The sequence below is a fragment of the Gigantopelta aegis genome, chromosome 8 (genome assembly GCF_016097555.1).
Source record: "Gigantopelta aegis isolate Gae_Host chromosome 8, Gae_host_genome, whole genome shotgun sequence".
In the NCBI taxonomy this organism is placed as follows: domain Eukaryota; kingdom Metazoa; phylum Mollusca; class Gastropoda; order Neomphalida; family Peltospiridae; genus Gigantopelta; species Gigantopelta aegis.
Genome location: NC_054706.1, coordinates 70,015,432 through 70,028,307, shown reverse-complemented (window position 1 = coordinate 70,028,307; position 12,876 = coordinate 70,015,432). Strand labels below are relative to the sequence as shown.

The 12,876-nt window shown below is 39.2% G+C and overlaps 1 protein-coding gene and 1 pseudogene across 1 annotated transcript; both read left to right on the top strand.

Annotated features, from left to right (window-relative positions):
* The first annotated feature begins 947 nt into the window (after nt 1–947).
* Nucleotides 948–3,071, top strand: LOC121380205 (perivitellin-2 67 kDa subunit-like). The gene is made up of 2 exons (XM_041509019.1): nt 948–1,522; nt 2,871–3,071. The coding sequence occupies exon 1, from the start codon at nt 948–950 to the stop codon at nt 1,488–1,490; it is 543 nt and encodes a 180-aa protein (XP_041364953.1). The 3' UTR covers nt 1,491–1,522; nt 2,871–3,071.
* LOC121379804 lies at nt 1,598–3,999 on the top strand (annotated as a pseudogene).
* Nucleotides 4,000–12,876: the final 8,877 nt, after the last annotated feature.

Sequence of the window (12,876 nt, the reverse complement as noted above, 5' to 3'; positions counted from 1 at the left end):
TTAACTAATTAAGTGATCAGTTCTGGGTTGTTATTTATTGTTGTTATTAATTAACTACTGCGGCAGTACATTGTCAGCGTAGGTTAATACAGATTCCAAAGTGTATTGTGTTTTTGTTGTGTTATAATAATATATACTTTATATAAGATCGTATCTCTGATCATACCTAGACGAGCCACAGCGAGTAACACTGCCTGTTACAGAGAGATCTAATAGATATACAGTTAGGAGAGATATTTGGACAATCGTGTTTCATTCAGTTACGGGTATTATAGGATCCCCGTGACAGACATATAACATTGATTAGTAGTTGTACAACTATCTTTTTTAATGAAACGATAAGGGGAAAATAGAGCTGCGATAAAGATCTATTCGAGAAAGGGGTTTTGTTGTGTTTTTAGGGGGAAGGGGGGGGGGGCATATTTTATTAAATTTTAAATACTGATACATGTGGAGAATTAAAAATCACTGGAAATCCGCATGAATATTTAACTATAATTCTAATTGTTAAAAGTAGCAAACACATTCCACTAAAGTTAATTTTATTGTATGAATCTTTTAATTTTACGTTGTTAGAAAACCCTTGACAGGCGGCTCCAGAAACTTCGTCTAAGTTAATGTTTCACTGCTTTTGGTCTTAAACGATTCCGATGTAAACTTTAGTAGACCGTTTTTCGCAGCCATTTTACCATCTTATACGAAATATATGTACGTTAGTCGCTAGAGGTTCACAGCTCCTACGATGCTACTCACGACGCTCATGACAACTGTCGATCATGCCCCCAATTTGTATATAGCCTCGATACCGTCTAATTCGGTAAGGGACGTTACTCTTCGCGCACATGCGCAGTGGGAATGTGAAAGAGGTCAAAGACCTCTTCGCAAATTTAATTAAAATATATTTCTATATTTTAAAATATATTTTATTTGCAGCAAGTGTTTGACATATGCCTGACCAGGTTTGGGATATATCCAGAATACCCGGCGGATGGTTGAACGCCAATACCCAGATATTCAAGAACTATCATGAAGTAAAGCGTACAATGTCATCGAGTGCTGGCTTGGGACTCCACATATTTAAAGGAGCCTTCTCGGCTAGCGGATCGTACTCGCGGTCTCAGCACACCATTACAAATTCCTCCAAGTACATAGAGGAGGTCTCGTCCTACAGTTCGGCTGTTCGGGTCGATCTTCACATGCCCTGGGCCCTAAACATCAGCAGAAATGCTAAGTCATTCATCGACAGACTTCTTAATTCAGAGTTCAACGCCAATACGGCGTCATCGTACTTCCAGTTTATACGATACTTTGGCACACACCTGTTCCAGTCTGCTAATTTTGGAGGAATTATTAAGCTACACCTGGAGACGTCGTCTGACTATTACAAAGGCAAGTCTACGAGAGACGTGAAGACTCAGGCAGAGGCATCGTTCCTGAAGATCCTGTCTGTTAACGGCGGATACCAGGGTAGCAACACCCGAGTGGACTAAACATAAAGACAGAAAACTACAGAAACTATAAGGTATGTATGATTAAAAAATCCATTAAAGTCACCCACCTTTGTTTTCAAAGCATGCACCTTTTTTGTTGTGATATAATGCATTTGGAGATATACTTCAAACAGCAGAATGACCACAAAGACATTGCATATGATAAAACTGGGAATTTAAACAAGAAGTTATAACCAATAATGACATTATTTTTAATGACATTTTAGGGCTACCGATTTTTTTCTGAGGGCTACCAGACTTCATAAACTTGTAGCCCTGGCATGCTACCACTAAAATCATATTAAGGTTAGAGCTTGAATGTGTAATTTAAAAGTGAAAAAGACATAATAGTTAAAAATAGTTTGCGTAATAAATACCTTTAAAATATGATTGATTAAAATCCACTGATTTTACAAATAGCGTATTTATATTGGTATTTAATGATATAACTTTAGAAATTTATAAATCTACAACTGTGCCACGACCGTGCCACGACTTCTCTCGTGATGGAATTGCATATAAAAGACTCCTTTTTATTCCAGAGAAGTTTGCTCTCGTTCTCTAGACCAAATGCCACGGTCTCAATATCACAAATAACGCCGCTAGTGATTAGGTAGTAATGTTTTACTATTACAGCTTGCTGGACTGTTAACTCACACATTACTTAGAACTTGTTGTTTAAATTATCAGTTTTGGCAAGTACAAGCGTTCATGGTTATCCTGATATTTAGCCCATGATTAAAATATTATAGCAATATCAATACCTCTCCTCCACTGTTTTGTTTTTGTTTATGTCTTTGTTTATTCTTTTTGTTTGGTTTTTGTGGGGATTCTATTTTGTAAACCCTAATAACCAACGTCTATTTAACTATTTAAACAGACACGATTGTTTTGCAGTCACAGCATTTGGTTTCTAATCATATCAAAATTCCGAGATAGTGCGGTGTTTGAAATTAGATGACAGCTAATAACTAATAAAAACTGTTGTGGACTCATATTAAACAAAACCTACAGTATAAACATGTCATCGAGAACTGAACACGTCTTATTTAAAATAATATCACAAGATTACTAACCCTAAAACAAAAACAATTCCTTCAAAACCACCCATATCGCCACCTTATGACAACCAAATCAGTCAAACATCCCAACACAGCCAAATGTGGTGACATGCGAATATGTGAACGTTAACTATGGTTTTGCTAATTCGGAAGTTGCTAATTTATTAACGTTTTAATCACTATGTTCTTCTTCATTATACTATTTCTTAAATTGTGGGTATCTGATCTACATGACTGAAAGGGCAAATTTGTTAAAGGAAGTATGAGTGAATAAATTAATATGACTTTTTAATATTGATTTTTCTTTTTTTTTAAACAGATATTATGGAGGAGACACAAAACTATTAGCCGGTAATGGAATTCCAACATGGCAACCGACAGTTTCAGCAAATCCGTGGCTCTTCTCAGGGGAGCTAATTCCCATCAGCGAATTCATCCAGGATGACGCGAAACGAGCATCAATGTAACGGGCAGTCGCTGCCCACGTGAACAAAGCGTATCTGCGCGAGCTGATGAGAATATTATTGAGTGCGGGACAGCGGTACAATCACGGGGGTGCAGACATCACTGAGTTACTGGGACGAGTGAGGACAGCACTGGCTCAAGTGATTCCTCAACAAAGCGTTGTCGATACACTTGGTCAGGAAGTGGATGAGGATTTCCTTGTGCCCGACTGGTTCACAACGCAGACGCAGCTGTGCTACAGATGGTACCCGGATGGCGATGGCGGGCAGTGTGGTGGAGGGGTTGGCAGACACCTGTGCGGCAAACCAGAGGAAATGACTCAGTATTACAAGAACGACACAGACCGGAGGGGCGAAAGCTGCAGGATGAGCTGGGGAATCATTCCTCTCACAAACAGACGGCCATCTTGGTTCAACGCCGTACAGCTGTGCTATCGTTGGCATCCGGATGGTGATGGCAGACAGTGCGGGGGTGGTGCAGCACGATAAATGTGTGCAGGTGTCGGCAGCTACACGCCGTACTACCGCGACGACACCGATAGACGTGGCGGTGGATGTCAAATGTCATGGCGACTCAAGATCCCCACCACCGTGCCACTGTGGTTGAAGAACGCCAAGCTGTGTTTCTACTGGTATCCGGACGGCGACGGCGGACAGTGTGGCGGTGGCGGCAGCATCAGCAGACAGGTTTGCGCGACGGCCAACACGTGGACACGCTACTACAGGGACGACACCGACAGACGCGGTGGAGGATGCAGGATGAGTTGGGGAATCCATCTAGCCTAGAAACGTTAACAGCCACGAGACCAAACATATATTATTTGATTTTACTATTGCCAATGACAAGCAAAATTAATGATCTCATTGAAATGCATTAAGTTATTATGTGTCATCTAAAGGCAAATAGAGGGCATTTTGAAATGATGCTGAAATCATATGACTCTGTACCAAACCGATAAAAAACATGAGAAAAATTAACACCAAACACAAAACCTACATTCCAAGGGAAAAGTGTATATCCGTTCACACTTTTGCCATGTAATATACTTGTAACTATTAAAATTGATTTTAATTATCGACTTTATTGCGTTGTATTCTCCATTATTTGAAAAAAAATCAAGCATTCTAATAAATCGAGAATAAATAGAGAATAACTAGTTAATGACGTAGGGTATTGTCTTTATCCTGTCAAGGTATTCAATTCATTTATTTTCCTTATGCCTTACGGAATATAAGAACAAAATGATAAACATTTAAATCAGAAACAGAAACAAGATGTTGGCAAGATGGTAAATATTATAACAATGACTGTACTTTAGTTATAAGACATAATAGTAAGTACTTTTTGTACATACATGTAGAGATATATGTATAGGACGATTGGTTCTAGTGAGGGACACAGTAAAGTGTAGTTACAGTAAAGTTCTAGCTTAGCTGTAGAAGCATAAAAGTAATTTACAGATATTGTTAATAACTTTGACGCTAGGGTTGCGTAATAATTGGATAAGTTTGAAGGGTTAATGTAATAATATTTCTTAATGTATTTCACACGCAATTCCATAAACAATGGACAAACGAGTATAAAGTGGAATTCATCCTCTAGCTCTTATATTGCATAATGAACATATGCGATCACTTCTGGCCAGAATATCTTCCGGTTTCAACATTAAATTTTAAAGAGTGAGAGTGTGTTCGATATTTGGTTAGAATACATCTATATTTGGCTAAAATAGGTTTCTGTAAATATGGCTAAAGCTGAAAGATATCTGTGATATGTTTGTATAGTATACATTTTGATGAGTTATTAAGTACAGCAGCAGTGTTTTGTATAAAGTTGTCTTGAAGACGTTGTTTAAATTGATATAGGAACGCATTTTCATTTGTGACATACTGAGCTTCCCATACAAAAGAAAAAACATTTTCACATAGTAATTTGTTCACATGGTACAACCAGTTCATTTTACAATATGGTTTACTCCGTAGTAGATCAATAAGTTCCTTGTAACAAGCTTGGAGTATTATATACAATTATCGGTTTTTAATAACGACACCCAATATTTAATAATACTAAAATTCCTTATAATCAGTTGAGGGAAACAACCAAGTTCAAATAAATCATAGCAGAATAGTAGATTTTCAAAGTAAGAACGGGAAATTTCTCATTCGGCCTGAACAGGATAAAGCCAATAAGTAGGTATTATCTTTATCCTGCAGAACATAAAAATTAAGCGGAAAAGCTATTATTTCTGTTATTTCAGCTACATTGTACGATGACTTAGAGGTCAAAGAGCGATTTTGTAATGTAGCTATGCGTGTGATGTCAGACGTATATGCCATTGCTTTATCCGTCATCGTAATCTGTTAATAGAAACAGTGGTTGTAGGATAAAAACAAATTCACAAATAGGTGTAAAATGTAGGTTTTTTGTAGTTTTTTTGTTTTGTTTTTTTACATCATAAACTGAACAACAGAAGAAATGCAAATATTTTAATATATTATTGTTCATGATACAATTATATCTGGAAATAAAATGTAAAAATGCAGGCATAGCGGAAGCAAGTAAACACAAAGGAGTGGGATGTTAGGGCTGACAGATCGAGGGCGCATAGTAAAATTTTTAAGGGGTTTAGGGGTATGCTGCCCCATAACATTTTGAAAACTGAATGTCCTGAAATGCAATTTCCTGCATTCTACAAGTAAAATTCATGTCTGCCTTAGGAATTACTACCAATAATATTTTTTGAGTCAGAATTATTGGAGGGGCTAGAGCCCCCAAGCACCCTTGCTCCGCCGTGCTCGGAATGGGCCTAAAATGTTCAGATTTTAATAATATTAACACACAAACACTAATGAAATTCAAACTGAATAATTTTAAATAAAATAAAGAAAACAAAATTAATATATGCGTGTCTTTTGTTTTTCAGTATATAGGGCATATATATAAGTAATGTTAGTTCGGCACTTGAAAGACCGAAATGTTCAAATGTTATTTGGAGACAAGTAAATGATTTTGTTCATGATATGTATGTTCTGAATCATGGCGATTTAACTGGATGTGTTGCTACAAAATACGGTGGGCCCATATCATAAAACTTGTGGCAGGTGTCAAACTATCACACCAAGTTGATCTTGATTTTCTGTAGAGATTAGGACAACCAAGATCGCATTGAATGCACAGAGATGAATATTGTAGGCAAGACATTGTGGTCTATACACTTCTAAAATGTATGAAATGTTCTAATATTTCAATAAACTGAGCTATCTCTACAATATCCTTACAAGTTTTGAAACGACAGACATGATGGTTTGAAAATAGCTCAAAATGTACCTACGAGTTATGAAGCTGCTAGGAGAGAATTACTCAACAGTTCATTGTCAGGAATCGAAGGATAGGACGTAGATCAGTGATGGGTTAAGTCCTAGTTCAGTGATGGGTCATGACGTATCTCAGTGATGGGTCATGACGTATCTCAGTGATGGGTCATAACGTATCTCAGTGATGTGACAGGACGTAGCTCAGTGATGGGTTAAGTCGTAGTTCAGTGATGGGTCATGACGTATCTCAGTGATGGGTCATGACGTATCTCAGTGATGGGTCATGACGTATCTCAGTGATGTGACAGGACGTAGCTCAGCGATGGTTAAGTCGTAATTCAGTGATGGGTCATGACGTATCTCAGTGATGGGTCACGACGTATCTCAGTAATGGGTCATGACGTATCTTAGTGATGGGTCATGACGTAGCTCAGTGATGTGACAGGACGTAGCTTAGTGAAGGGTCATGACGTATCGCAGTGATGTGACAGGACGTAGCTCAGTGATGGGTCATGACGTAGCTTAGTGATGGGACAAGACGTAGCTCAGTGATGGGACAGGACGTAGCTCAATGATGGTTTGGGACGTAGCTCAATGATGGGACAGGAAGTAGCTCAGCTCTTCCGGGTGAAAGTTCATTCATCACGGTCCACTATAGTTTCTAATTGTGACATATTTTGTGGTTCATATATATTGACTTCTAGTAATTGGGGAAGAATTAAAACAATTTGTACTTTTTAATGGTAAGCCTTCTGGCTGGAATTTGCCCATGCTATTTTGTAATATTGTACATTGACCTTTTGGGACATGGGGTGTATAACGAAAGAGGCGGCAGGTATGAATGGGTTTCAGAACTACCTGTTCGAACCGGTACTACAGCCAGCTGCGGTCATATAGCAACAAACTGAGACGGAAAAGTTCTCAGTTTTGGAGTGCAAAAAATGCTTATATAATGTATGTTCGCAATGGTGTATGTTGTTATTAGAACGGCAACCCGTTCTATTGACTATCTTCATTTGAAGTTGAGGAATTTAACACGAATTTCAATTGCAGACGTAGCTCAGTGATGAGACAGGAAGTAGCTCGGTGGTTGATTGGGACGTAGCTTAGTGATGGGACAGGAAGTAGCTCGGCGGTGGATTGGGACGTAGCTCAATGATGGGACAGAAAGTAGCTCGGCGGTGGATTGGGACGCAGCTCAGTGATGGGACAGGAAGTAGCTCGGCGGTGGATTGGGACGCAGCTCAGTGATGGGACAGGATGTAGCTCGGTGGTGGATTGGGACGCAGCTCAGTGATGGGACAGGAAGTAGCTCGGTGGTGAATTGGGACGTAGCACAGTGGTGGGACAGGAAGTAGTTCGGTGGTGGATTGGGACGTAGCTCAGTGATGGGTTGGGACGTAGCTCAGTGATGGACAGGCAACAGCTCTGTTATGGATTCCGACGTAGCTCAGTGATGGGACAGGCAATAGCTCTGTTATGGGTTTGGATGTTGCTCAGTAATGGGACAGGAAGTAGCTCAGTGATGGGTTGGAACGTAGCTCAGTGATGGGTTGGGACGTAGCTCAGTGATGGTTTGGGACGTAGCTCAGTTATGGGTTGGGACGTAGCTCAGTGATGGTTTGGGACGTAGCTCAGTTATGGGTTGGGACGTAGCTCAATGATGGGACAGGAAGTAGCTCAGTGATGGGTTGGGACATAGCTCAGTGATGGGACAGAAGGTAGCTCAGTGATGGGTTGGGACGTAGCTCAGTGATGGGTTGGGACGTAGCTCAATGATGGGACAGGACGTAGCTCAGTGATGGGTTGGGACGTAGCTCAGTTATCGGTTGGGACGTAGCTCAATGATGGCACAGGACGTAGCTCAGTGATGGGATAGGATGTAGCTCAGTTATGGGTTGGGACGTAGCTCAATGATGGGACAGGACGTAGCTGAGTGATGGGTTGGGACGTAGCTCAGTTACGGGACAGGGCGTAGCTCGATGATGGGACAGGACGTAGCTCAGTGATGGGACAGGACGTAGCTCAGTTGTAGATATCTCGCCTGAGATACAATGGGTCGCGGAATCCCTCGATAGACCAGGCTTTTTCCACTCCCAACCAGTGTCCCTTGACGGACTTATAAAAATATGTTACTTACTTTTAGGTAGAAGTAGGCTATATTGTAGAAGAGTTCTCACTCTCTCTCTCTGTCTCTCTCTGTCTGTCTGTCTCTCTCTCTCTCTCTCTCTCTCTCTCTCTCTCTCTCTCTCTCTCTCTCTCTCTCTCTCTCTCTCTCTCTCTCCGTAGCTCAGTGATGGGTTGGCACGTAGCTCAGTGATGGGACAGGCAATAGCTCTGTTATGGGTTGGGATGTAGCTCAGTGATAGGACAGGAAGTAGTACAGTAGAAGCGCTCTCTCTCTCTCTCTCTCTCTCTCTCTCTCTCTCTCTCTCTCTCTCTCTCTCTCTCTCTCTCTCTCTCTCTCTCTCTCTCTCTCTCTGTCTGTCTGTAAATATGTATGTTTGTTTAGCTGTCTGTATGTTTGTCTCTTTGTCTCGACCAAGTGTCGAAATAACCGTAGTCTAAAATATTAATCAATACGTAAATGACCCATCCTGTCCAACATTCTCTCTTTCTCAGAATATTGTTAATTAAGAACACCACTATTTATTTTGTTTAATTTTTGTCACTTCACTTTAAATAGATCGGGTTCAAATCCACTCCCTACCCATTTTCAAACACTCCCGGATCCGTTATTGAGAAACTGTTTATAATAATTTGGTACCGGTATAGGTTACTGATTTGTATCTCATAGAAACATAACACATTTATTATATAATGATTTTGCACCTCAAAACTATCAGATCGATGTTTGCCGAGATAACATAGAATATATCTGATGTTACACATAGAACAAAATGTAGCAGGTGTTCACAAAACAAATCGAGTTATATACTAATAATATATACAATCAGGATGCAGTTTTTTTTTTTACAGTTTTGTTCACCTAAATATTAAAATAGTATTCAATTTGTGGTGCTGTTCGTTGAACGTCTCATCAGTCATTATATAAAGAAACTGATTTTGTACCGTTTATCAGAGAGAAGGAAATACCACAAATTATGTATCGACTCTGTAAAGATATAACTCCAGCTTATTTATTCGAAAAATTGCCTAAAACAGTCGCTGAACATTCTCGATACCCATTGCGTGATGGCGATCACTTACACGGATATAGTCTGTTATAGAAGTCGAACAAAATTAGTTTCTGATTCCTTTTTCCCTTCAGGTCACTTACTGTTTGCATTTACCACAGTTTGACACCCAATAGCCGATGTATTTTTCGTGCTGGGGTGTCGTTAAACATTCATTCATTCATTCCTTCATTCATTCTTCCCTTCAGGAGTTACATTATGGAATAAACTAACTAATTAATACAAGTATTATTTATCCATAAGTTGCTTTTAAAACCCCCATTTAAATGGAAATAAAATTAAAATTCCACTATATTTATATGTGAGAGGCGATCTGAAACGAAAAAAAAGAAGAAAAAAGTTAACGACAAAACTAAAACACACTGATTTATTAATATTTTTGACATATAGTCTTAGAAAGGAAACCCGCTACATGGTTGTACTAGTAGTAAGGGATCTTTTATATGCATCATCCCATCGACAGGATAGCACATACCACGGCCTTTGATATACTAATCGTGGTGCACTGGCTGGAGCGAGAAATAGCCCAATGGGCCCAACGACGGGGATCGATCCCAGACCGACCGCACATCATATCGTAACGACAGCTATCAACTGACGGTTGTAGTTTCATTGCTGGTGTCTTCAAGGTCGCTTACGATAAATCGGAAAAGAAAGTGTCTTAAGCGATAAGCGATTGTTGATGTCTTCACAAAATCGTCACTGTAATATGTGACAGAAAAAAAATGAAGAAGAAGAAGAGAAGGAAATAGTGAAGCTTCATCTTGGCCAAGAGGCTCAGTGTGCTCATGAACACTTCATACCTCGATTAAAAGAGGAACATTTTAAGTGCGGAGCGGATAATTTTTAACGTGCGTAAATGCTACTGGAGCTTCACGCACGCATGTCACGGGCTTAATCTCCGACTTTCCGGGCCATTTGTTTGAGGTGGGCGGAATTTGGAATAAAATTTAAAAGTTAGGTAAAGGGACCTAAGGCCAAACTAGCTGATTCATTCGACTCATGTCTGGACAAAAATTTAAACCCTAAAATAAAATTAGATTGCTCATCCAAAAGGTTTTAAGGTGATTCGAGCAATTTAGACAGGCTGCCAAAGTAAAGTACGTCGGACTGTTTACCCAAAAAATAAACATAAAATTTTGAACCACGGTCAAAAAGCTTAAAGTCCGACTAAGCCCCAAAAAGAGGAGGTACCTGTCCTAGCAGAGGTTGGCGGCGGAACTCATGGCGAAACATTTTAAGTACTCAGTTTAATCACCGTGCATATAATTAAACAAACAACACAATACCGCCAACCCATTTCTCTCGCAGAGCGCCTTTTCATCAATCCTTGTACGAGGCTGACAAGACCCTAACTACTGTATGTCAATTAGGCGAGTGCATTCCCCACCCCATTTTTCAAAAGCACAAACCTGTATCACTAAATATTCAGTGCATTTCAATGCTATTTACGTTACCCAAACTTTAAATTAATGCTCTATTTATTATTTTTGCCCTTAAATGTATTTGTTAGAATTAGAAGTCAGGGTCCAAAAACTTCAGGCTCTTGGTCAGGTCCAGGGCGAAGTTTTTTGTTGTTTCGAGGGTGGTGCAGCACGAGAAATGTGTGCAGGTGTCGGCAGTTACACGCCATACTACCGCGACGACACCGACAGACGTGGAGGTGGATGTCAAATGTCATGGCGAATCAAGATCCCCACCACCGTGCCACTGTGGTTGAAGAACGCCAAGCTGTGTTTCTACTGGTATCCGGACGGCGACGGCGGACAGTGTGGCGGTGGCGGCAGCATCAGCAGACAGCTTTGCGCCACGGCCAACACGTGGACACGCTACTACAGGGACGACACCGACAGACGCGGTGGAGGATGCAGGATGAGTTGGGGAATCCATCTGGCCTAGAAACGTTGACAGCTACGAGGCCAAAAATATATTATGTGATTTTACTATTACCAATGACAAGTAAAATTAATGATCTCATTGAAATGCATTAAAGGCATACTGTCACGGATTTAAGGACCTTATTTCTCTAAAAATGGATAATAAATAAAAATTACATTAATTGTTGGAAACCAAATCTAGCTATTGCATCACCTTAACTGAACCATGATGGAGTGAAATCCATGTCATCCCTCTCGACAATTTTAGTTTTTGAATTACGGACCATTGCCATAATTCAATTATTTTTTACAAAATGTCATTAATAAATGGAGTATGGTGGTTATAAAGATGGTTGAATAAAGTACATTTAGGGACAATTCAAAATATTTTATGTTCAGGTAATACTTTGTTACACCATTAAATAGGTCAGTGGTCTGTGACAATATGCCTTTAAGTTATTATGTGTGATCTAAAGGGAAATAAAGGGCATTTTGAAAAGGATGCTGACTTTGTATCAATCCTTCATGAAAAAACCGATTTAACATGAGAAAAAAACCCCACTAAACTAAACCTACATTCCAGGGAAAAGTGTACTTCCGTTCACAATTGTAAATTATTATGTAATATATCTGAAACTATTAAAATTGACTTTCATGATTGACTTTATTGCGTTGTATTCCTAACTATTAAACATTTGTCAAAAATGCAGCATATTGATATGGTTGTAATAAAAATAATCACAGATGCCAAAGTGTAAAATGTTTATTTTAATTTTTAATTGCTTTGTTTTTTTATATACTTAACAACAAAAGAAACATGACTGTTTTAATATATTATTTTTCATGATATAATTATATCTGTAAATAAGCTGTCAAAATGGGCTTAAAATGTTCACAAGACTGATAATATGAACACACAAAAATTAATAAAATTCAAACTGAATACTTTTAAATAAAATAAAATAAATATTTTAGTTTCTTCTTTTGTTCATTCTATATGGCAGACTTATATTATCGGTGCGGCACTTAATGGCACTAACATTTTCAAATCTTATTTTGAGACCGGTAAATGATTTTATTCATGATCAATGTTCTGAATTATAAAACAAAAGTTATAATGACGATTTAACCGGATGTGTTACTACAAGATATTTTCAAAAAGCAAGTGTGCCCATATCATCAAAATTGTGGCGGGTGTCAATCTATCACACCAAGTTAATCTTGATCGTCTGCAGACTTCAGGGCAAACAAAATCACACTGGGTGCAAAAAGATGACTGATGTCGTATAGAGGACTATGCACCTTTAAATGAAATGTTTTAATATTTTAATAAATTAAAGATGCTCTATCCAGACTGAGGTGGCATCTCCGATCCGGGGGGGGGGGGGGGGGGGGGGGGGGAGAGGTGCGGACCCCCAGCACCCTTCTCCCAGTATCCGAGCCCAAATGTTCACTGGTATTCCGAAGATTGT

Coding starts and splice junctions, on each gene's coding strand:
- LOC121380205 (XM_041509019.1), top strand. CDS start 948: ATGCCTGACCAGGTTTGGGATATATCCAGAATACCCGGCGGATGGTTG.